At 43.0% G+C, this 24,432-nt stretch overlaps 3 protein-coding genes across 9 annotated transcripts in view; 2 read left to right on the forward strand and 1 right to left on the reverse strand.

Moving 5' to 3' along the window:
• Positions 1-1,163: 1,163 nt before the first annotated feature.
• On the reverse strand, positions 1,164-18,185 carry bag5 (BCL2 associated athanogene 5). 3 transcript variants are annotated; one of them, XM_037071289.1, is made up of 3 exons: positions 17,707-18,185; positions 9,926-10,840; positions 1,164-7,975 (listed from the first exon to the last, which is right to left on the reverse strand). In XM_037071289.1, exons 1-3 carry the CDS (start codon positions 17,760-17,762, stop codon positions 7,435-7,437), a joined length of 1,512 nt encoding a protein of 503 aa, XP_036927184.1. In that variant the 5' UTR covers positions 17,763-18,185; the 3' UTR covers positions 1,164-7,434. The 3 variants fall into 3 exon arrangements, with proteins under 3 accessions (XP_036927184.1, XP_036927188.1, XP_036927185.1); XM_037071293.1 differs by lacking the exon at positions 17,707-18,185 and adding an exon at positions 15,359-16,152; XM_037071290.1 differs by lacking the exon at positions 17,707-18,185 and adding an exon at positions 14,823-14,960.
• On the forward strand, positions 15,084-21,631 carry LOC119004407 (cytochrome c oxidase assembly factor 8). Of its 3 annotated transcripts, none has more exons than XM_037071295.1 (6): positions 15,084-15,238; positions 16,925-17,098; positions 18,232-18,429; positions 19,319-19,382; positions 19,718-19,808; positions 20,951-21,630. In XM_037071295.1, the coding sequence occupies exons 2-6, from the start codon at positions 16,946-16,948 to the stop codon at positions 21,069-21,071; spliced, it is 627 nt and encodes a 208-aa protein (XP_036927190.1). In that variant the 5' UTR covers positions 15,084-15,238; positions 16,925-16,945; the 3' UTR covers positions 21,072-21,630. The 3 variants fall into 3 exon arrangements, with proteins under 3 accessions (XP_036927190.1, XP_036927191.1, XP_036927189.1); XM_037071296.1 differs by having other exon boundaries at positions 15,085-15,238; positions 16,922-17,098; XM_037071294.1 differs by lacking the exon at positions 15,084-15,238 and having other exon boundaries at positions 16,793-17,098; positions 20,951-21,631.
• A 1,555-nt stretch (positions 21,632-23,186) lies between these two features.
• klc1a (kinesin light chain 1a) overlaps positions 23,187-24,432 on the forward strand; it is a 43,624-nt gene continuing 42,378 nt past the window's right edge. For 2 of the 3 annotated variants that reach the window (XM_037071286.1, XM_037071288.1), the window contains exon 1: positions 23,187-23,716. The gene's annotated coding sequence lies outside the window, so the exon portion shown is untranslated. The remainder of the gene's footprint in view (positions 23,717-24,432) is intronic. The other variant, XM_037071287.1, reaches the window with a different exon arrangement.

Consider the following 24,432-nt stretch of genomic DNA (forward strand, 5'->3'; position numbering starts at 1 on the left):
TAAAAGGTCGCCTCCTCCCACACACGGAGAGTCTCTCTGTGGAGGCGGCCCGGCCGGTCAAACGCTGGAAAAAACGTGACTGTGGTCTTGTCCCGGTCCCGTCTCCTCCCTGGTGTTATCATCACTGGGAAAACCCCCGCAAACCACTCGAGCTGCGTCCCCATCAGCACCGGGGAGACCGTGTTTGTTCAGGACAGCTGGACCGTGTCAGAATCACTCAGCAACAACAGAAAAACAGCTCAGAGTTTCATCTCAATCCTGGACTGGAAGAAAACCTGGAACGAAGTTTTTTATTTGCCAGGGAGACGGATTTATCTGTCAGCGTGTTGGAGGTGCGACAACACCTGATGAGATCTACAACTGCAGATGATAAGGAAGTTAAATACTGTTAAATGTCTCTTTCAGTCGTTTGATTAGTTTTTTCAGCAAGATGACCAAAAAGTCTCCCTCTGAAGGACATTTGTGGTCAAAGTTAACTGAAGCTCATGTAACATTAATATCATTCAAAGACTATTAAAGTTCCCAGGACGTCAAATAGACACATGTTGGGTTGGTAAAGCGTCCCGAGCAGCAACAAAGAGAGAAAATCAGAAACTCTCTGCAGATACGAGACACTAACACGCCTTTTCTCCACATTCCAGCCTCCCTCTCTGTCTGTTTGCGTCACGTGTGATGTGCTCTGATTGGTTGAAATCAGTCTTGTGACGTCGGGAAAGTGGCGCTCTTACGTTGTCCCAAGTGTACAAACCATTTTGTTTCATTTCGATGCCTGTTGCTATAAATTCCAGGCGAGTCAGGAGCTGAACATATCATGAATAAATCATTTCTGTTTTGTTTTGTTTACACTGAGAGACCACTCCTCTGCTGGAGGAAATCCTGTCCAGGTTTGATTCCTGCTGCAGACGAGAGTCCTGTCAGAGTGTCCTTGTGTCGAAGACACTGAACTCCCTCACCTGCTCTGGATGACAGCTTAAATTTTAATGCCCATCCACAGCGGAGAGCGAGTTAGCGGTGCATGAAATGTCTTTTATCCAGCGTCCCTCGGCGATACCGGATGTTTCCTCAAAAATATAACCCTGACTGTGCATTTCTAAAAGTTTGTCGATCTTGTAAGAAACCTGTCCGGTTCCTCTCGTGTAAAAAAAAAACACCTGAACATAACACTGATGAAGACACGCTGTCTTTATTTTGCAGTGGGAATACAAATTCAAAACACAACCATCCATGGAGCATTCACACGGCTTATTTTTGTTTGTTTTTTTCCAGTCTCGGTGTGCTTTTTTTTTTTTTTTTTTTTTTGTACAAGTGCGTCTCGGAGGAGAAACAGCTAAAGCCTGTCACAATCAATGCAGTTTAAAAAGGCGACTTAAGAAAAACACATTTGGAAACCAAAAAAAAGAAGAGCAATGCATCACCTCTGCAGTCACAGGACACATTCCTGTCATTTGCAAAAAAAAGAAAAAGAAAAAGGCAAAGCAGTTACAACAAACTGTGACTAAGGAACGTGAAAAAAGTGCGCTTAAATAAAGAACTTTTTTGCTAAAGCTCAGTAAGGAAGATTATCTGCTCTCTCGGTGGATCAAACATTTCCAACCTCTCGACCCTTCGTTTATCACCAATCATCAATCAAGATCTCTCCTGCGTTGTACGATCGGTTGGTGGATCTAACAGGAAGTTGCACCAGCTCAGCTATCTGCAAGTTCAAACGTCCTGTAGCTTCGTTTGAATGTAGATTACACAAGTTAGACTGAGATAAACTTGGAGATCGGCCACATATCCTCCAGACGGCTTGTTTGGTTACATGTTAGCATCCAGATTTATGGATGTTTATCTTTCTGACGACACTACGTGAATATATGACAGTGTCATCAGCGTAGAGACAATTCTCAAGGTGCACGACACGAAAGGAAAAGTGTTAAGAAACACTTGAAAATACATAATTTCTGTCAAGTGACGCTCATCAAAAATTCAGTAATTTAGGGTCGTGGTTTGTGCCGATGCTCACGTCTAACACATCCTCGACTTTTAACTCAAAATCTATGATCAAACTTGCGTTCAGCTGGTGCAAACGGCCTCTGATCATCCAACAGCAACCTAACAAACGCTCACACAGCATCGTCATAACGTCAAATTCAAGATTCAGTTTGGAAATCAACTTTGGTTCAATGAAATACAAAGACAAGACATTCCTCAGTGACTACATTCAATCTGGGAGAGGAAAATGAAAATCTTCAAAGCCTGCGAGCCACTCGCTCCACCGTCCTGTAACCTTTCAATACCCACTGGTTCTGAATCTTTTAAACTCTTGACTAATGGACTCCAGCGACTCTCCGTGACCTCCAGCTGCTTTTAGCGGTTCCAGCTGAGAGTCGAGGCTGAAAGAGCGTCTCTGCAGAGATGACTGTGGATGAAGGCTGGACGAACTGAGAGGTTTAAATATTTGAATATATTAATCCAAACCAACCATCAGTTTAATTATCATACAAACATATTCCTGCCTTTGTTTGAATAACTAACATCCCCATCATCCTGTTCTTTTTAAAAACTGTATATAAACAAAGGTTTCATTAAGATAATTTTTCCTTCTTTTCAACAAATCCCATAAAAAGACCAAACTAACAGTAATTAAATCCTTACAATATATAGATTATATATAGATTAGCTGTTGTTTTTTGTCTTTTAATGGGATTTCTCGACATTAACAAAAAGACAAATTATCATCTGCCTTATTCTTTAAAATGTTGGTCCAAGACTTTCCTCTGAGTACAAACCATCTGACAAACTTCCACACTCATGCAGGGAGATTCATTAAAGTAGAAATTTATTTGCCTTTTTTTCTAAACCTATAAAATCGATTTGTCCTTTCTTGTGTAACGGCCGCAAAAAAATGTATCAGAACTATGTTGATCAATTCCAGCTCTTAAAAGGTGCCATATGTAAGAAAGATTAACTAACATTATATTTATTAAGTTGTGTTGCAGAGATATCTACGGACGATAGCATGCTAACCAGCTAGCCTCGGCCTGTCTAACCCCAAAGCAGTTATGCTAGCGAGTCTGGACCGCTAGCTGCATAGCCGACTAATAGTTAGCAGCAGTTAGCAATTACTCTCGTAAAAAATGCTCCTTTTCTTACATTTTTATTTTCTTAATTTTGTTTTGACACTGAAATGACCAAGCGAATGTGAAGTAATATCAGGTTTAACAGCAGAAAGATCCGATGAAGTTAGCACGCTAACCTCGTAATGCTACCCAAAGCTCCCAGTCTCGTCTGCTAGCTGCGCCGCTAACTGAGCTAATAAAACGCAGCGCCCACCTTCGACCGGTGGTCAATTCTTACATATTGCACCTTTAAATTATTCAGAAGTAAAATCGCTTTGGGACCAGGACCCGTTTTTTTGTATTTACATCACAGAATAAAAGGGAGTAGTGTTGATATTTGGGAATCTCTGACGGGTAACTCGCTCCATCTCTCTGTAAGATATTTAGAAAATGGTGCTTTACCACGCTGCCATCCTCCTCTTTAAAATTTGTACTTACGAACCACAGAGTATAAATTTGTACGGTTGCCAGAACGCCCACTCACAGAGGCGCCGCTAATACTGAATAATAAAAAAAAAAAAAAATTAAAAAAAATTACCCAGAGGCTTTGAGACACTAAGATGACAAGACAGAAAAGGATCTAAGTAACATTTCTCCATATAGTGTAAAACTTCTGATAAATTATTCAAAACGAGTGTTTAAAAAGAGGAAGCAATGTACAGAAATGCATCTAACTGCGAGGAGTAAATGTACATATCTTCATATATATCACTGCATACAAAAAAGAGCATGTGAACTTAAGGTGTGTTCGGGTTGGTTTGGTCTGAGAGAGCATAAGGTTCGCTGTGAGAAAGCATCTGTTGCAACAACAACAGCCAGGCAGGCAGGCAGGCAGGCAGGCAGGCGGGCAGGACGGCAGGCTGACGATGTTTAATGAACGCTGTTTAATCTAATTTTCTCCCGTATGAGTCAGCTCTGTACCCAGGAGGCCGAGCTGCAGGCTACGTGCCAGAAAATACTTCCAACAGCAGCTTAATACACATAAAAAGGGTCTGTGGGAGTTCACTGGAACACGTCTTTGTGTTTTCAAAAAGCAGTGATACACGCGACAACCCCCCTCCTCAGCAGCTCGGATGAGCAACAAAGATTTGCTTCGGCTTTGTTGCTTTAATTACATTTGTGTAACTTGTTGCCGGGGAACTATTGAGAAGTTTGACGTTTTTGTGTTTCGCACTGCAAGTCAGAGGGAAAAAAAAACCAAAACGTCCCCACAGAGCTGAGAACAGGGACGGTCTGCTGATGAAACGTCTCCTCGGCCAAGAAACGTCAGACTCAGTTAAACTTTACAGGATCGTCAAGCTGTCAACAGTCAATAAGATAACGATCCAAAAGCTCCTCTCTTTTCCTGCTGAGGTATTTTTAAGTCATGAGTAAGTTGGCGAGCGACGCGAAAGAGAAACTGATTAGAGCCAAAAACACTCAATCTTCCACTTCTTGACAAAACAACAACCTCACCTCAAGGTTCATTAAGTAGCTGTGAGGTGCCGATCGTTCTGAACACTTAAAGGATTCAGAATTGAAAACAAAGAGCTGAAAGATGCTAAAATGCTCTGTAGAGTTAAAGGAAGCAGGGTGATGAACTCAATCTGCTGATGTAAAATGACTGAAATCTCCTGAACAGCTACTGAATGAGATGTGACTGAGGCTGATTCTAAAGTCAAGAAGCAGCTTTACAATTTAAAAAAAAGTCTCCTGCGGAAGTTAACGCCACAGAAACGTCTCTTCATGAACGGTTGGTTTGTTTTTAGAAGTCAGCAGGGAGCTGTGAGGTAATTTAATCGCCTCATTATTTTGTTTTTTGTCCGTTGAATTTCAGCTACTGGTTTTTTTTTTTTTTTTTGAGAAGTCCCATCAGCGAGGCTGTTTGCAGTGCGAAAGCACGATGTGACTCATTTTATTGCCTGCTGCCGAGAGCGTTTGTAACCACAAAGTATTGACCAGAACACCACCACCTTTAGTCTAAATACTGATTCGAAAAAAATGCCTCGATTTCTGACATAGTAGTGCAAATTCCTCGCGCTGATTAGCGGCCGAGGTGCTCTCCGTAAACACATTCGGTGCTTCAGCGTTATCGAGCGGCTGCTTGCTCCTCATTCACTCTCTGCACTACAAGGCTGCTTTTACACCAGCCAGCTCAAAGGGAAGGGTGAAAATAAAGGCACAGGGATTTGGACTTCTCTTCCAGTCCTTTCCCTCCCTCCCTCCCACCGTCTCGAGCAGCAGCTTCGAGAAGTTTCTAGAAGGCTCCGTCGACTGCGATCACCATCAATACTCTCTACCGCACAGGACCCGACTGCCGGCCCTGCGCGCTTCAGCCTTGATGTGTCAATCCAGTGGATATCTCTGCCTCAGCCTCCCCTCGTCTTCCTCTCCCCGGGGAGCTCTCACAGTCGCACTTCTCCGTCAGTAGAAAGCAGTGGGTAGAAAACAAAAAAAAAACCTAAAGCAGCAGCAACAGCAAAATATCGCCTCCTCTCCTCGATCTCTGAATTCGAACCTGATCCATTTATAGCCTGGCGCAATCATACAGAGTCACAACAAACATTTGAAGCACGTTACAGACTAACAGCTACACAAGCAGCGAGGGGGAAGGGGACTTTTATCTTTTCAAACATCCTGCGTTCTGTGAGACATCCTGCTCACCGCTGGCTGGCAGGCTGCCTCAACATCTCCACACAGATTTATAGTTTCCTGCATCCTTCATCGATGCCTCGGTGACGAGGACTGCCTTTTTCTTTTGACACAGTCAGCAGAATAAATGTTGGTGTCTCTGCAAACTGAGGATATGTTGAAACTTTGTTTTTTTTTAATGATCAGTTTTCTACGTTGAGACAACGCGGTGCTTGTGATCTGGGTAGACTTAGCCACAAAAAACACTTGTTAAGTTTGGAAAAGATGATGTTTTACCACAAGAACAGCTGGACTTTTTCCTGACGTCTTGTCCAACTAGGACTGGAAATTACTCTCAAATCTCGTAAAAATATCAGATGTTGTTGCCACTAACACGGCTGAAGATTGTCCACATTTTTCTTCGCAGATATCCAGTTTTGTTGGCGCTTACGCAGCAGAATTTTTCCCGACATCTCATCAAAAATATCCAGAATCGTTACCACTAACACGTCTGGACGCGATATGACAAATCGAAGAAATGCTGATATGATGAAACGTGTCCAAGGTTTACAGAAAACTAAGACGCGGACATTTCATTCTGGCCACTGCTTTTATCTTTTTTTTTTAAAATTTGACCGGTTGCCCACGACAGCTGCGGGCTTTAGAGAGAGTTTGCCAAAGTCGTGTGAACTGGAGCGCTACCAGAGCCGCGGACCAAATGCTGAGGGGATAAACAGGGTCACGCAGGAGTGGAGGCTGACCTTACATCAATAATGCAAACTCCCACTGTTCTCCCTCTAATTACATCTCTGTTTAAACACAGATTGTCTGGCTTCAACACCAGCCTGATGTTGGTCAACACAGCCTCTCATGTTTCACCTTCTAAAAATTCCCCCAACCCCCAAAAAATCCCTGTAAATTGTGTTTAAAAGCACATTTCAATGCGGATTTTAATTTGATTTCCCATTCGACATTTGTTCCCACCATCTGCTTTGCCAAAAAGAATCTGATCGAATTTGATTTCAATACAAACTGCTCGGAAATCTCCTTGCAGTTTGTAGTTTGACATTTATCACCCAAAATCAGCACTTTTGTCAACAGGGATCATGACCCGGTACGAGCCCACGTCTTTCAGCGGCAGTAGACGACTTTCTCTAATTAGGTCACAGTATTTAACACGTGCTGGCTCCGTTCACCACTGACACTCATATTAAATCAGGCCAGACGGCCACAGCGAAGCAATCCATCGATATCAAGTGCAGTCTGGAGGGTACGACCACTATAACAGGCATTATTTAGTGCTTTGGCAGCAGGCTGCGACGACCACACACCAAACACGACGACGACGACAGACGACTACTCGCACACACACACACACACAAACACACACACATTCACTCACACACACTCATACGTCGGGAGAGTTAAAAAGAAAATCTTCAAAAAAGCACAAAAAAAAAAGTCAAAGTGTTTCACAAAAGGAGTTCTGTGTTGTTGACTTCTCAGCGGGTTCGGCCACAACTACCACAAAGAGACGAAAGAAAAGCGCTGCAGCAGTGCATTCTGGGGGTTTGAGTCAATATATATACAGCCCATGGAATGACAACGTTTCTTTTTTTTTTCTTTTTAAATTTACACTCATTATCATCTCCTTCTTTTCCTGCAGCGACGGTCCCATCCGAGAAACACGGCCACCCGACTGTGATCCGTGTTTTCGACTGGATCAATACTCCCACTCGTCCGTCTTCATGTCCAGGTAGTTGAGAATGTTCTGGGCGAACTTCACCGCCTGCTTCCTCGCCATCTTGGTCATCTCGTCGCCCTGCGGGTCCACGGCGTCCAGCGCCAGCAGCTGCTTGGTCAGCAGCTCCTCCAGCATCATGTAGCTCTTGTCGGCCCGCTTCCCGTCAAACCCGAGCACCTGCGCCTGGAGGTCCGACAGGCTCCCCAGGACCAGCCACACGGAGCGGTGCGATGGATGCTCATGGGGGCCCGGCTGGCGGCGTGCCAGGGCCTCGCGGAGGTCCAGGAAGGTGATGATGGCTTGGACCTCCACCACGGCGCGGCGGCGAGCCTCTCTGATGCACGGGTTCTTGGCCGTGTCCACCGCGTCCAGGTGGGTGAGAAGGCTCTGCAGCTCGGCTTTGGGCCTGAAGCTCAGGTCGCCCATCACGCAGTGGCGCAGGACGCCCTCTCTCAGGTGGGAGACGTGAGCTCGCACCGCCTCGATCTCACGGATGGAGTTGTTTTGCGCCAAGTCGTACCTGAAGAGACAAACAACAAATCAGTTTTTCTGCAACAACCATCTTTAGTAACTGTACTGTCAGAACCAGGCGGGTTCTGGCACCATTATTGGTCCTTGTAGCACAAAGACAGTCACTCATTTTCTGAACTTTTAATCAAATTTGCACCTTAATGTTTATTAGAGTCTAAATATTTTGGATACGATGACGTTTATGCTGTGAGATCAGAATCGTCACAGAAGTGAAAGAACCCCTTCATGCTGATTCTGAGTGATTAATACGAATCTTCTGATATAAAACATGTCAATAAATCCTTTTGTTTTACTTGTGATGCCAGTTTTAGTTTTGTTTAGTTATCACAGCTTGTGCAGTTGTTCTTCTAAAACACCTGTAAACAAACCTGAATGTGTAAAATCCATCTTTTGTTCTTTTATGAAGGCGTGGAATGATTTTAATTATCTTCGATAAATCATATTATTGAATTATTCCCCAGATGAAGGTTACCAGATTGGCAAACTTAACCTCCTGATATTTCAATGAAGAAATAAAACTGCAGCGTAGCGCCAAACGGAGGCGTCTGACAGCGTTGGAGCGGAGGAGGCGAAGCAACTCCATCACACCAGCAAGATTATTATAATTAAATACCACCAAAATAAAAGCATAAGTCAAGTTATGTCCTTTTAAATCTATCCGAGGTTTGCTCTGGATTATTTTTAGGTAGATATGTGATATTACTCATCATCTAATATGTGTGAGTTCTATTTTCGGATAATATCTTTTACTCCGACTCGCCTTGCAGCTGCAAGTAAACAAACATTCAAATGCGGAGTGAAAAATCATAAACATGTTTATTTTCAGCGCACACCGTATCCAACGCCGACTTCCTCCAATAGAAGGCCAAAACTAGGCAGCACAAAGAAAACCGTGTGAGCAGAGTGCTACTTAAATCAGTGCTCCAGCCCGCTGTTATACATAATGAAGTATTCCGGTGGGCGTATTATTGCTATCAGAGCCTCTCTGGTGAGTCTAATTCACTCCTGACAGATCAGGATGATTCAAATCAAAACTCAACAACAACACCAACATTACCCTCCTTCAATTCACCACGAGGCTGCTGCAGATGTACAGTAACACCAGCTCATGAGTAGTATAGACAATGTTCAAGTGGTACTTCCTCATGGGAGGAAGTACAATTAATCATCTTTAGACATTTAGCAAACTGGTGATAGACACGTTTTAACTATTGTTATGAAGCAAATGTTGACTGCAGCGATAGAACAGCGATAGATTAACGACACCGTCTGCAAACTTTGCGTTCACGATGTTCCTCTGTCAGCCAGCGGGCACGAACGATTGGTCATCGCTGGAGACAAATACATGAATAAACTCGTGTTTTGTTCTGTGCTTCTGCTAGTTGCTACTCTGAGGAAAAAGGAAATGATCCAAATGTCTTTGCGACAGCAGTGGAAACAATAACACCACCTGGAAATGACGAGGCTCAACTTGTCCGTTTCCCCTTAAAGAAACAGTTTTGAAAATTCACTGACTTCTCTTCTTCTATCGCAGTAAATTAAACATCTTTGGTTCATAACTGTTGGTTGGACAAAACAACAAAACAACCCCTTAGACTTACAGACCAAAACTGGGGCTGCACATTTGATCAAAATACTAATAATTCTTTGATTAAAAAGTCAGATGTGTGACAAACAGCATTATAATGAGGTTCTGTCGTGCTGCAGAGACGTCCTGACCTACAAATCTTCTTCAAATGTGAGAAAACATGCCTGTTTGGTCCAGAGGCCCAAAAAATGTCACATCATGAGCTGTAACCAAAATGATTAATGATTAACAGAGAAAATACTCAAATCAAAATGTATTCAGTCACGAAAACAGAGAGAGTTTGACTAGTTTGTTTAGGCAGAAGAAAACACCTTTAATCAATAATAAAAGTAATCGTTAGTTGTGCCTCACCTGCGAGTGTCGTCTCCCTCCCCCTCCAGGTCCAGATGTTTCAGCAGCCCGTTAATCTCCTCCACGACCTGTTTCCGGTAATTTCTGATCGCTGCGTTCCCGGAAACGTCCAGAGCGTCGAGCTCCACCTGCATCTCCGTCAGGATTCGAGACAGGTGGGCGCAGCTGTCCCTCCCACTCAGGCCCATCAGCAGCGCCACCAGCTGACTGCGCGCCACGCTCACCTTCACCATCACCTGGTTGATGCGGTGCACGGCCTCGTGGGTGTCCCCGGACAGCGGCAGGGAAAGGGTCTGCTGCTGAGTGCGCCCCTCGATCACGTCCTGCACGGCGCACAGGCGTGTCAGCGCCCGGTACCGGGCCTTGCGGAGCGGGACCCTCCCCTCGGTCTTGACTTGGGTGAGCCTCAGTATGATCTCCTGCAGAGCGTCCACCAGCTCGTCGTTTATCTCGGCCACCCCTCCGTCACGTTGAGGTGCCACCACGCGCTCGTCCACCAGCTGCCGAGCCTCGTTGCTCAGCTCCTCGATGGCCTGACGAGATGGATGAGAGGCGTTCTCCTCCAGGTAACGCAGGAGCCCCTCCACTTCCTGTGCCGCTCTCTTTCGCGCCCCCTGCAGCTCCGGCTTGCCCTCCGTGTCCACCTGGTCCACCTCCAGCAGCAGCCGCGTCAGATCTCGCTCCAGACGCTTGTAGTCTCGGTCGTTCTGCAGGCCGCTGAAGTGGCACACCTGAGGCCCCAGAGACGCCACCTCCTTCTGGACCTCGTACAGCCGCATCATGGCGGGGTGCTGCGGATGATAGGGCTGCTGCTGATGATACTGCTGCTCCATCGGATGCTGCTGCTGCTGCTGCTGCTGCTGCGGACCGCCATGGTCCATCCTCTTCCCGCCATCAAAGGGCTTCCCAAACAGGCTGGAAAAGAAAGGCAGCATGAAAGGAGAGTCAGAACAATGAGCGACGATTCAGAGCAGAAACAGAGACTCAGCAGAGTGCACATTGTTGTCTGGTGGCCAGAATGGGTGGATTACTTCAGAAGTTTCTTTTCAGACACTCACTGGTTGAACAGGACCTTCAACTAACATCTGGATCTCTGCCAGAGCAGCTGGCATAAAGACAAACTGTGTAACCTCAGCAAAACACTGAAATCTCCATAAACTCCAAGGGAATTTACAGCAGTGTGGTGGGATGTTAATGCTTTTAGCCCTGTTAGCCCTCACATGCTATTAAATATGCAAATAATGTGTAAACAGGAGTAAGATCTTTGAAAACCTCTGTCCACGTCTCTCCAGCGAGAACAAAACCACCAACACACACACACAATACTTTATAAAACATGACCTTTTCATAAAAACACAATGGCTGCTGTGTTGCACTGGAGACAGTCGCCCACTCAAACTAAAAAAAAAGGAAAGAAAATCACAGACGAAGAATCAGCCAAGCATAACGTGTTGAATCTCCAGTTCGCAGACGTCTCTGTCATGTGTAACATGTCAGGAAATCCAGCCTGCGGGTTAAAGAGTCATTAAACATGAATATAATCCGTGTTCAGTGTGAGCAGCGCCGACGCTCCACCGCTGCGCTGTCAACGCCACTTATCTGTGGGGGGTCGGGACAACACTGAACAAATGACCCTGCAATCTATCAGATGTTGTGTGTTCAGATGAGGAAGAAGATCCAAAGCATTTCTGTTAAACTAACCACAGATGCACAGATCCTGTCTGATACCCAGACTTGGATATCTGCAGATACAGAAACTAAAACAGACACCAAACCTCTTTCCTGTCATGTTGGTGGTGGATCGATCAGTCAGACTTTGGAATCTGGGCTGCATCGTTGGCATGTTGCCTGCTGCAAGTTCTTGTTAATCATTTGCAGACACATGTAACACGCTAATATCCACCAATGACTCAGCCAGTCCTTCTCAAAAAGTTAAAGACTTCCTGTTTTTGTGGACTTCCACTGACTGAGGTTTCCGCCTGCTGCAGTTACGTCGTTCCAGATGTTTCACCAATTTTCACACTGCAACTAACGATTGTTTTCATCCCTCATTCATCTACAGTTCATTGATTCATTGTCAAGTCTATTAACATTGACACAAATCGACGTCTTCAAATTGCTTCTTTTGACCAAAATCAAACCATCTTCACCATAAACGACAAAGAAAAAAAGCAGCAAATTGTCAAATTTTGGAGGCTGGAACCAGGAAATTTTTAACATTTCTGCTTGAAAAATGACTTAAATGATTAATCAAGTATGAAAATAGTTGAGAATTAATTGTCTTTTGACTGACTAATCGATTCATCAGCTAATCGTTGCAGCTGTAGACTTCAACAAGATTTTAAACGTGTCCAGAGGAGGTGAAGACAAGTTTCTCTTTAATGCAAATGACTATTCAAGTGCATGGTCTGTTTAATTTGAGCCACTGACCTTTAAAATCAAAACACTACTTAGTATTAATAAGCAGAATACTGTGGCAGAACGACCCCACACACATAAACAGTGTTATAAATAGTGGACGCCCCTCTGCTACTTTCAAATCAACCTGATCTTGTTCGATACGAGAGAATAAAAACATACAAAACCAGCAAACAGAGAAATCTCGTTCTGACCTTGACCTGTTTTGTTGAATCTGCTCTTATTCCTCATCAGAATATCTAAAAAAATACATCAAATCACATCCCAGCACAAGCAGAAAATGCCCACACAATAGAAATTCATTTGAAATTCTCCTTTTTCTCGTTACAATCATGCGAGAAAATGAATGAGGTTAACCTACATTTCGCCTCGGATAGAAGAACACCCACATGACAACCAGTCGGAGTATTGCCGTGCTTTCCGATCGGGCTCGGTGGCTGACATGTCGGTGATACTGTGGCGTTCTAATCCGCATAAAAAAAAAAAAAAGGATCCCGCCTGCACATCAAGCTGGAAACAGCGAGGAGGAAATAAATGCAGCTGACCGACACCCAAAAATATGAAGCACTTCAGTTCGTGTGCAGGAGAAAATTCGGTCAAACGGCCTCATAAAGTGTGTCACAGGTGCCTCGAGCTGTGAGGTGTGTTCCCAATTCAACAATACTTTAAATATGTCATCGGCACAGTAAATTCAATTACCTCTGAGGCAAAATGTCTCTCTGATGTCAATTTGTGTCTCTGTAGTTGTTTATCCCTCTGTAGTCATTGTGCTGCTCTTTATTATCTTTTCAGTTTTATTCTTTTTGTTGAGGTTGTTGTGTATCTCTCGTAGTTTGTATTTATTTTGCATCTCCCTGTAATGTTGTCTTTGTTTGTAGTTGTGCATTTATTTGCATTAATTTGCATCATTTTGCTGAAGTAGTCTTTAGTTTTTCTTGTTTTTATCTCTTTGTAGTCATTTTGCATTTCCCTGCAGTTGTGAGTTTAGTATATATTTGCACGTTTTGCATATTTTTCTTGTTGTTGTGTATCTTTTGTAGTTCTGTCTCACTGAAGTCAATTTGTCTCTGTAGTTGTTTTTTTAATTTCTCTGTAGCTTTGTCTCTTCATAGTAGTTTCCCTTCTTTTCGTAGTCCTTTCTGAATATCTTCTCAGTACTTTCAGGGGTCTTTTACCAACATTTTGCTCTCTGGTGCTGCTGTTGGATGTAAAACTGCATCTGAACTTCAGTATTTACTTCACACTGAAGATAAAGAGCAGCTGTCCAGAGCCGATTGCCTCAGCAGATCCACTCTGACAGTCCTAAGCAGAGATCGTGCACCAAACACTCCAGCACATTATACAAAACATCAGGAGAAGGCATTAAAAAATAAAACCGGGATTGGACTTGGTTGGCCAAAAATGATATGCATTACAATACGCGGATCAGGATTCTACTTTTAACTGAGCTCTGTGTTTTTACAACATTAACGGTGATAACAATCGCTTCAAACGGAGGCTTTGGATCAGAAGTAATGGATCAGTAATCCACCCATGAGCACAATACAAGCCTCGGGTCCGCTGAAGTGAAGAACAAGTTTGGATTTTCAAAAATCAGAGACAAAGAAAAGAAAAGGAAACTGTGACCGAGGAAACGAACGCTGAGCCCACATCAAAGTGAACTTTCTGTATCTTCAGGCTGAACGATAATACCGAGGATTAAGATGAGGGAAAGATTTAAGTTTTTTGTAAGAGAACATGGCTCCGGGGGAGAGAGAGGTTGCATCATGAGACATGCTTGTCATTATCCGCCGAGGTGCCTGTGAGCAAGATGAGGCTGTTGCATATGAAACACCGGAGCCAGCAATATGATGATTTGTTATTCACGGCATCAATAACGCTTATTAGAAAAGACAGGATTATGCATCAGCATTGCCGAAAGTACTTTTATGTAAGAGGGGGCGAGGGGCTGGGCATTTCCAGAATAGTGGATGATGAAGAGCTTACAAATCTGAGTATTTATTAGGATAATCTCAGTAAAATCCACTCCAGCCTGGCAAACACCTCATCCCTTAATTTGATCCAAGAGAGACAAGAAGAAGAAAAAAAAAACAGGGGGGTGGTGGACTGGCTCCAGGCTGATGTGGGATCAGTCGTCCTCTCACATGAGCCACACAACACGAAGAGCTAACTGGGCTGGAAGGTAACATGCATCGAGCTCTGCTTCAGTCTGCACCTTCCCCATGCATCTCCAGGCTGCCTGCACCGGTCCCTGCACTGCTTTGCGCATTATGTCACCATAGCAAAAAAAAAAAAAAAAAAAAAAAAAATGTTATCCAGCTGTGAGCAAATGCATCTGTAGCACAAGCTGCACACACACACACCTGCAGATCTCACAGCACACCTCGATGCATCTCCAGAAGCTGTCACCAGCCACACACACACACACACACACACACACACACTCAGAGCATCGTGTCAAACAGCATCGTTAGCTCACCTTTTCAAAACTCCGAACACATTCGCGCACATTGCTACGGATGTCTGTTTCCATCAGCCAACGCAGGGCGGTTTCGTGGAGCAGAGTGGCATCCAAATGTCGGATAATCCCTGCAGGATGATGAGAGGTGTGTGTGTGTGTGTGTGTGTGTGTGTGTGGGAGCGATGATGCTCCGGTCAGCCTCGGCTCACTGACTGACTGCCTGCCTGCCTTGACTGCGGTCGGGGCTGGTGTCGCCCCTCCCACAGACTATCCGAGGGGCTTCCTCCCGCTTCTAAACAACTTACTTCACCCGCAGAAATGTCACTGAAGCTCACAGCTGGTTCCGATCCACAACACGGGCGTGATGAAGCAGAAGCTGAGCCACTGCCCGCCACGTACAGTCCTCTGTGAATACCATTGTCTGTGCCGGAGCGGTAAGCTAGCAAACGGATGATCACCTGACTCTGCCCCACCTTGGCCCAATAACTTCGTGTTATTTTTAAGCTCTTCACACATTAACATCACTTCGTCACTTCAACACTTTCAACTCTTACCTGCATAGCCAGCGTACAGCCATCTGAACCGTCAGGGAAAAGTGGGCAGCTCCTCAGATTAAAGCTAAACATTAGCTTACCTAGCTACCTTCTAGTCGTTACTTTCCGGCTCCCGTACATGAACTAACGCGGAGTTTCTCTCCGGACGGTTGGGAGGAAATAAAACTACTTTCATCGACATTAACTCGACTCGACGAATAAAACACGTGAATCAATGTTTAGTTAATATTGAATTAATTCGTAATGGCGGAGAAGAAAACACACCAACGGTTTTTTTCAGCCCGCCGTCGATCGATCTGTTTTTAACGCCGTGTAAGTTTTGGTCGGCCGACTTTGGGTGCGCTCCATTTTGTATTATCGCCGTGCCGTTTTTCAAGTGGCGGCAAGGGCGGAGTAGTACTGGGAATATTTTACTTTCATTCTAACTAGAGGTGACTATAGATTAATTCATTGATTTGGTTCAATAATAAACTTTATTTAATATTACACACATTTAAACTATATGATTTTACCATATTTAATCTTATATTATTCTAACATTTAAGATATTTTGGCAGGTATATGGAAGAAGAAATGTTGGGTGGATGGATATTTGGATTGTGAACAAACTGGGCTTCGTTGTTTGTACATTACTTGTAAATACATGTGAGAATTTGTAGAAATAACACACGATATGGACAGATAGATACGTTTTACTTCAACTGACTACTTTTTGTTCATTGTTACTTTTGTTTTGGTGTTTTTATTTTATTATGTTGTTTTGATTTTTGGTTTGAAATAAAGTCAGAGTTTATGTTTTTTTATGGTGCTCCAACATATCGTATCGTAACGTAAAATACAAAACATCTGATCAGTTTGTTAATAAAAAGCATATTGTCATCCATTATCTGTTTGTATCCCAGCATCTGGTTATGATTAACTTCATTACAAACTTACCAAGAAACACTGAAGAAGACCTTATAAATACATTAAAGTGGGTTATAATCTATATATTTAAATATACTGCCTGTGTAAGATCAATATAGGTCAAATTATTAATGATTTGAATGAAGGACTTTAACACAATTTAAATTGTGGTCTCACTTTTTGTGAATGTACTTTATATGAGCACTTCAACTCCACTACATTGTGACAGCAAATATAAGTGCCTCTCAGATTCAGATACTGGCAAAATAAAAATCAACTCATATAATATAATATAATATATTATAATATAATATAATATAATATAATATAAAGTCGTTAAAATGAATTCCTCCCTTACCAGCTGCAGTATAATGAGTACTTTTACACGTTATACTTTGATGCAGAATGTTTAAATCTGTACTACAGCAATCATTATTAAATAAAATATATGAATATTGTTAATATAGCTGAAGTGGGTTGGTAAACCCCGCCCTGCTGGTTCATTCCGGTGACGTTTTGGAGCCCACCCCTTGCACTGATCACGTGATCACACTGGTGGTTATGCACGCAGAAGGACATGAACTCCTCTGTAGTGTTTTGTAGGTTAATGTAAAGATCAGCCTCTCTGTACATGAACTAACTGCCTGATGTTGACAGCAGGTTAGTGTCGGTCCATTAAAGATGGCGTCATCAGCAGCAGCAGCAGCAGCAGCAACATGGAGGCTTCTCAGCTCTGCCAGCCTCCACGCTCCTCTGCGCCCACACCGCTTATCAGCAGGCAGCAGTCGGCTGTGCAGCTCCACACAGACAACACAACGGGACAAGAAACCAAAGGTTGGTAGCAGAAATTCATAATCCCCTGAATCATGGGCAGAATACAGCCATTACAGCAGATTATGTGACTGGAAAGGACCTGACAGCTGCTTGGGTTCAAGCTTTTCAATGATCCTGTGTGAGTGTTGACATGATGACACTCCTGCTGCTGCTGCTCTGGCTTTTATTGAATGTATAATCGTTTTAAATCAGCAGGTCTTGCAATACAAAAAATACAAGGGATGCACCGATTACAGGCCTGGTGGATTATCAGCCGATATCCATCGTATCCATCGGTATCAATACCGTTAAATTAATTACTTTAAAAATGCTCCGATGCAACATCCTCTCACCTACAACACTAATCAATACCCTTTAAATTCAAACTAGTAACTAGTAAGTAAAGTACCTCAAAATTGTACTTTTAATAAAAACTCGAGTAAATTATACTTTTCACTCCATCCAAAAGTCAGTTCTGGAAACATCTGTACTTCAGCATAGTCTCGATACATTTGTACAAAAACTGCATATTATACACAAATATTTTCTCAAGTACTGTGTTTTTGAGTAATATCTTCTCAGGTGTTCAGCTGCCTCTGACTGAACCAGTGTTTTCCAGGTGTATCTACCTGTTTTCTGCTCTCTGAGTCTTGGATCGCGTCCTGCTCCTCACTGCCCGTCTCATGGTGCCGTCTGGTTAGACATGATAAGCAGGTTCCTGTGATCCAGCTTCCTGTTGAAGCCTGTGACATCACTCGTGTGTCGCCTCAGGTGATGTCAGTCTAGTCGGACCAACTGTCGGCTGAGTCCAAAGATTACTAGTTTGAAAATGTAAAGGTGTGTTGTTGTGGTTTACCAAAACCAAGCTGCTGGTCTGCTCATCCCTGCTGCAGGCACAAGTAGCACCTCACATCCAAATCTCTGAGAGAACTGCTGGAGGTGCATTGTGGGTAATGTAGTGTCCAGGTTGTGCCTCTCTCAGCACTAATCACATCGCTCAAACAAATCAGGCTCCTCTTTCAGTGGCTTGGTTGGGTGGTACAAGACTTTCTGTTGCTCTCTGAAGGTAATGAAGTATACCTGACATTAATGATACACAGAAGCAGCAAAACAATTAAAGATTTTTTCTTTCTCTTGTTTGTGCGTCGCTGCAGAGATCTCCCTTCAGGCCGGCCCCCAGCTCCACGCACGACTGGATTGGCCCACCGAACCCTCTCTCCAACCTGCGGCCGATTGTTTACCGCATCCCTGAGAACGAAACCGAGCTGGAGAAACGCCTGCGACACCTGAGGCAGGAGACGGAGGACTGGAACCACGACTTCTGGACCAAGCAGAACGTCACCTTCAGCAAGGTTGAAATCAGATTTTTAAAAAGACATTTTAAGAGCATGTAACTGTGCTGTTTATGATTCTCCTGCACTCAGGACACTTCAGGAGTGGTGTTTACAAAGTCGTCCTGGGCAGCAGGATGTCTCAGTTTCTGACTGAAGCGACTGAATCAGCGAATGTCCTCCCTGCTGATGCTCCTCTGAGTCCCTGCAGGCTGACCTCCGACCTCTGACCTCTGACCTCCCAGCAGAGGTTGAGCTCCTACATGTGGATTAGCATCTCGTCATCACTGTCATAATTAAGTCTGTGGTGACAGTTGATTACTCTTCATGTTGAGGTCTTATGTTGGAAACTTCTTATATCCACCAGCAGAGGGCAGCATTGTACAACAAAACTGTACAGACAGAGATAACTGTATAGGATGTACTGAGTTTGACACATATATATTTATATATTTATTGTCTCTCTTATCCAAGGAAGTGTGTTAAAACTCTGGAAAATGGTCGTTATACTTGATATCATCTGCATAAAAGTAGATTTTCCTTCATTTTAGACAGAGACTAACCGGTAATCAATATTTGGGGCAGATGCAGATACTTCCCACATCGACATATCAGCTAATACACACGTTTATTGCATGTTAATTGATCCTGCTGACGTTGTAATCAAACACTAGTGAGAAGGATGTGTAACAGAGGCAGGGTATATCTGCATATAACCTCAGAAAGAAACGTAAAAATATTGGCCAACTGATATATCGGTCGGTTTTAGAGATGGTTGCAATTGAGTGTCTTTGCATCTGAAGTCTGGCTAAATAACCTGTTATTTTAAAGGTGCATTATGTATTTTTGGCATTCTGTTTGTACCTGTGTGTAATATCTGAAGAAGTAATAATTTTTCTGCCGTCTGCAGGAAAAAGAGACGTTCATCATCTCACAACTGAAAGCGAAAGGCTTGACTGTGCGTGACGAGCAAGGTGAGCACGTGCAGCTCCTCCACCAGCAGCATATTAAGGCGTTGGTGTCTTATTCCCAGGATCAGACCAACACACTCTCTGAAGCTCTTCTAAGAGGATTAAATTCTTGAGCAGCAATAATAACTCTATTTTCACCCGGTGCTTTTGCATAAATTTGTTAATTCATTCACAATTGATGAGCCAGTCTGTCAGAGCGTGTTAGAAATGAAGACTTAACACTGTCGACTCAACACCTCAGTGAGCTGAGGAGATTTCGTGTAGCAGCTGCTGATTTAAACAGGATCTTAATGAGATATAATGTTTGCCTGCTGGGTCTTCTCTCTCCCCCCCCTCAGGACGGCGGCGGGCCCTGAGCAGTGAAGAAATGGCGGTGTTTTACAAGAGCTTCCTGGACAAAAACAGAATACGACATGCAAATTATAACAAGTGAGTTGTTTTGCAGCTGGGTGGGTCCCACGGTGCCGCCGGGTGGGTGGGTTCATGTCCCTGCGCTGGAGCTCTGGGCTGTAAATCGACGCCGTTATAAAAAACTAGTGCAGAGAGCAACAAACAGCGCCGGCTTTGAGGAGCTTTTTCTGTGAATTAGAATTGCAAAGTGGCCGACTTGTTCTTCAGGTTTGTGAATCCTGCATCAGAAATAGGTGTTTCCTGCCCACACACATCACCTCCGCAGCTGCTTTTATTCTGTATTTTCCTGCGAGTGGGATTTAAACTCTAACTTCTGATTGCTCGACTGCGTCCGTGCTGTTCTTGTTATTGTCTCAGGTTAAAGTAAATCAAACAGATAACAATGTTTCCCCCGTCTGCTCCGCCCCGGGTCTTATTGCTTTCTTGGCTCCAGCAATTTAAAACCTTTATTCTGAACAAATGAGCTTCAACACAGCAAAGCTTTTATTGCTTCGTGCTGCGCGGTGAAATATCTGTTTATCCTCTTGTACACCCCCTCTTCTTCTTTTTCTTCTTCATCTTTTTCTTCTCCTTCTTCTTCTTCTTTTTCTTCTTCATCTTTTTCTTCTCCTTCTTCTTCTTCTTTTTCTTCATCATCATCTTTTTCTTCCTCTCCTTCTTCTCCTTCTTCTTCTTCTTCTGCCTCTTCCTTATCCTCTTCTCTTCATCTTTTTTCTTCACCTTCTTCATCTTCATCTTGTCTCCTCTTCATTATCTTCTTCATCTTCTTTGTCCTCTCCTTCTTCTTTTCCTTCTTGTTCCTTATCCTCCTCCTGTCATCCTCCTCTTCCTCCTCCTTTTTCACCTTCTTCTTCTTCATTTCCTCCTCCACCACTTTCTTCTTCTTCACCTCATCCTCCCTCCTCCTCCTCTTCCTCTGATGAGAGTATAGTGACTGAAGTCCATCTGGCTCAGAAACACTCTGCCATGTTTTCTTCCTGTGTGTATTTCAGGCGCTGAGCTCAGCCAGACAAACTTATATTAAGTACAACAGTTAATGAGCTTAACTTCTCTTCATAAAACTGTTTTTATACAAATTAAAATGACACACTTCAGATTCTCACTGCAGCAATATAATCTGTACGAACACTTCCTTTAATTCTTTTCCCTTCTTTCTATAGAGAATGGTACCGACGTAACTTCACCATCACGTTGCTGATGGCCCGAGTCGCCCTGAACAACATGTGGAAGACAGTCAGCGATCGATACAGCAGAAAGAAAAACAGCACCCCGAACTCATGATGAGACATAAAACACACACCCGCCTACAGATCTGTGTTGTCACTGCTTCTTCTGATAGTTCCAGGAATTACTGAACTTTCGGTCTTGTCTGTTTCTTCTAGTTCTGACGCCTGATGGTTGATTTGATCATATCTCAGCTCAGGAACTGAAATAAGTTTCTACAACTCACTTGAGACGGACAGAAATATGAGCTGTCGATTTGAATAATTCAGCCTCTACATCTGGCTTATAATTGCACTGAAAAATACATAAATAAGATTCACGTCAGCAGGATGTTCCCCTGAAACATCAGATGTAGGCTGCTAACACCTGCCTGGTATTAAACAACTGTTCTGATTCTTTGAGGATTTGCAGACGTTTGTTTTGAAGTCAGATCTTGAGACTTCTCTGCGAGCTGTGTTGTGTTCATGTTTGTTGAGGCAACGGATGGAAGAGAAACTGTTATTTGTCTCAAAGTTTTGTGTAAATGTCGCTCAGTTATTGATGCAATGCATAAGAGAAATAACAGAAATATTCTGATTTTGGATGTTTGTAATAAACTAAAGGATTATTTCATCGGTTTAATGTGATTTTCAGTTGTAAAGGAAGAGGATGATATATTGTAATCTGAGAAGGAACTAGTAACCAAAGCTAGCAGCCAAATTAGGAGCAGAAATACAGAACCGTTCTGTCTGATGTGGGTGCACGAGCTCAGCCACACCTTTTCATGCTGGATAAACTGTATGGAGCCGTTTTATGTTTGTCTGTTAACATTTAAAAACAAGTCCACAGCTAATTCAGTTGTTTAGGAGAAACTGAAGCTCCAGTCAGCATTGGGGGACAAGGAGATAAAATACTGAATTTCCATCGCTTTGGGTTGAAATGTTCCTTTAAAACAATCAGTTATTTTATTTTATAATGCAGATTTTCTTTAGATCCCCGGCACCTAACAGGAAATAAACAACAACAAATGAAAAATTGTTATTTCAATCAGTTTCTCCATCACTCCATCTCTAATTAACACTGTCTGGATGCGGGTAAAGCTAATAAATGCTGACTTAAATTCATGTTAACGATACAACTCTGTAATATTGTGATAATGATGCGTTACCTGACTTTCCATCCATATGAGGATGAGTTGGTAAAGACTGAATTTACATTTTTGTCTTAAATTATATTTAAAATTCGGTAAAAAAAAAAAAATCTAGATTTTCTTCTGGAATAAAGGTGTGTACAAGTATTAAGTGGCATAAAATACTTTGCACCTGTAAAAATATACAACCAAGCTACAAAATAGTCCCAGCAGTAGTCAGTAGTTCCTGTTTTCATTCATACATTCATATGAGGATGAGTAGATAGAGACTGAATTTGAATTTTTGGCTAAAATTATCTTTTAACAAATAAATGTAAAGTAAAAAATACTAAAAAAAAAAATTGAATAAAGGGGTGCACAAGTATTAAATAACAGAATATACACCACTACATGACAAATACAGAGTTTGATATCTTTGAAATGATTATTATTTTACTTTCCACCTGTAAAAATACAGCAACAAGCAGTAAGAAGTTCATGTTTTCATTCATCCATTCATATGAGGATGAGTAGATAATGACTTAATTTTATTTTTTGTTGTTTTTTATTAATCCTTAAATACAATATTTTCTTCTGGGATAAAGGGGTGCACAAGTATCAAATAACAGAAAATACTACTAATAATACCACATTTTACTTTCCACCTGTAAAAATACTGCTGCAAAATAGTCCCAGCAGCAGTAAGTAGGTCATGTTGTCATTCATACATTCATATGAGGAATAAGTAGATAATGACTTAAATATGTGGCTGAATTTATCCTTAAATACAGTATTTTCTTGTGGAATAAAGGGGTTTGCAACAATTAAATAACATAAAATACTCAATTGAACTACAAGTAAGGAACAAGATTTTGATGTATTTATTTATTTTTACTCTCCACCTGTAAAACTACTCCACCAGGCCTCAGAATGGTCCCAGCAGCAGTAATTAGCTGTTGTTTTCAGTGTTTCTGTGTGATAAATAATAAATCCGGCTGCTCGGCTCAGCTCGCCCCGCAGCTTCCTTCCCCTTTAATCCGGCCAGCGATGACATCATCACCGAGGAAGAGCGCGAGGAGGAGGAGGGGGGTCGCCGGGTAACGCCATTTTCACGCACCGCGCAGTCAGTCAGTCATCCAGCCAGCGGACCAGCGGGCTGTCATCTTCATGGGCGACTAGTCAACTTTTCACTTAGCCCCCACATGAAGCCGCTCTCGAGTTAGTGTGAGGGAGCTGCTCCTGTCATGGAAGCGACGGAGAACCGGCTTTTGTTGTCGAGCGGCTCCGACTAAAGTCAGTGTTTTGACAGTTAGGTGGCTAGCTATGTAGCTAGCTGGTCATCATTACCGGACGGCGGTTGATGCAGTGAAACCCAGCAGCGTCAGTCGGCGAGACGTAACCCGGTTTGGAGATTGTGTTGCTTTTTTTTTTTTTTTTCTTATCACGTATATATCCCCACACTTGTCGGTGAACGTTGTCGGATAAAGGAGCAACGCCCTCATCGTTTAAAATAAGACGTGATTTGTAAGGATAAGCAGGGAGGAGGGCGAACGTTACAGTCAGGCTACATTGGCGACGGATGTCCTAGAGAACGGTAAGAATGGCGCCGTGTATTTCTTGGAATTAGCTAATTAATCTTTTAATGATATCTTCATGTTTGCTCAGGTGACATTCCCTCATACGTGACTTATTTGAATTAAAACGTTGAATAATGTGGGGGAAGTCGTCTTTTTGAAAAGCGTACTCCTCTATATGGTGTCTTGGTGTTTACGTTAATTGCAGGAATTAGACGCCATGAGCACATTAAATGTCACTGGGAGTGTTAGCTCACGGTTAGCTCCGTGACAGGAAAGTATTCACTAACTGGTTCTTCAGGTTAATCCATTTGTGGAGGAGACAGCCGGGACAAAGCAGCAGGAACTGTGAAGGCACAGGACGGGGCTAAAACATGCCTGTCAGCCGGGGGAATGATGCACTTGTTGGCCGCTGAAGTGGGGATGTTGAATTTGTCATGTGATAGTTAGCTAGCTGTGTTGGACCGTCCTTTCATTGATATTCAGAACAGGGCTGAGAGCTGTGAAAGCTGCCTGTGTTGCCTCAGAGGGGACAGTGGATCTCTGTGGGACTCACAGCTGGGATCTGAAGAGCAGAAAGCCTCAGAGGTGTCTATGAGTATTTTGAGATTTTAGGACACATAATCCCACAATCTCTGTGTGGACACTTCATGAGAGAAATCTCAGGAGTACACATAATTATTATTCCTGAGGTTTCTGTGTGAGGTTTGTTTACCCTGCCCTGCAGTCTTTCATG

This window comes from Acanthopagrus latus, chromosome 16, assembly GCF_904848185.1.
Source record: "Acanthopagrus latus isolate v.2019 chromosome 16, fAcaLat1.1, whole genome shotgun sequence".
Lineage (NCBI taxonomy): Eukaryota > Metazoa > Chordata > Actinopteri > Spariformes > Sparidae > Acanthopagrus > Acanthopagrus latus.

Excerpts from the sequence above, each read along its gene's own strand:
- LOC119004407 (XM_037071295.1), top strand. The coding sequence starts at position 16,946 with ATGGCGTCATCAGCAGCAGCAGCAGCAGCAGCAACATGGAGGCTTCTC. Across the intron at positions 19,383-19,717 it reads GACTGTGCGTGACGAGCAAG|GACGGCGGCGGGCCCTGAGC; the intron begins GTGAGCACGTGC and ends CCCCCCCCTCAG. Across the intron at positions 19,809-20,950 it reads CGACATGCAAATTATAACAA|AGAATGGTACCGACGTAACT; the intron begins GTGAGTTGTTTT and ends TTCTTTCTATAG.
- bag5 (XM_037071289.1), bottom strand. The coding sequence starts at position 17,762 with ATGAGACGGGCAGTGAGGAGCAGGACGCGATCCAAGACTCAGAGAGCA. Across the intron at positions 10,841-17,706 it reads ACTCAGAGAGCAGAAAACAG|CCTGTTTGGGAAGCCCTTTG; the intron begins GTAGATACACCT and ends TTTCTTTTCCAG. Across the intron at positions 7,976-9,925 it reads GAGGGAGACGACACTCGCAG|GTACGACTTGGCGCAAAACA; the intron begins GTGAGGCACAAC and ends TTGTCTCTTCAG.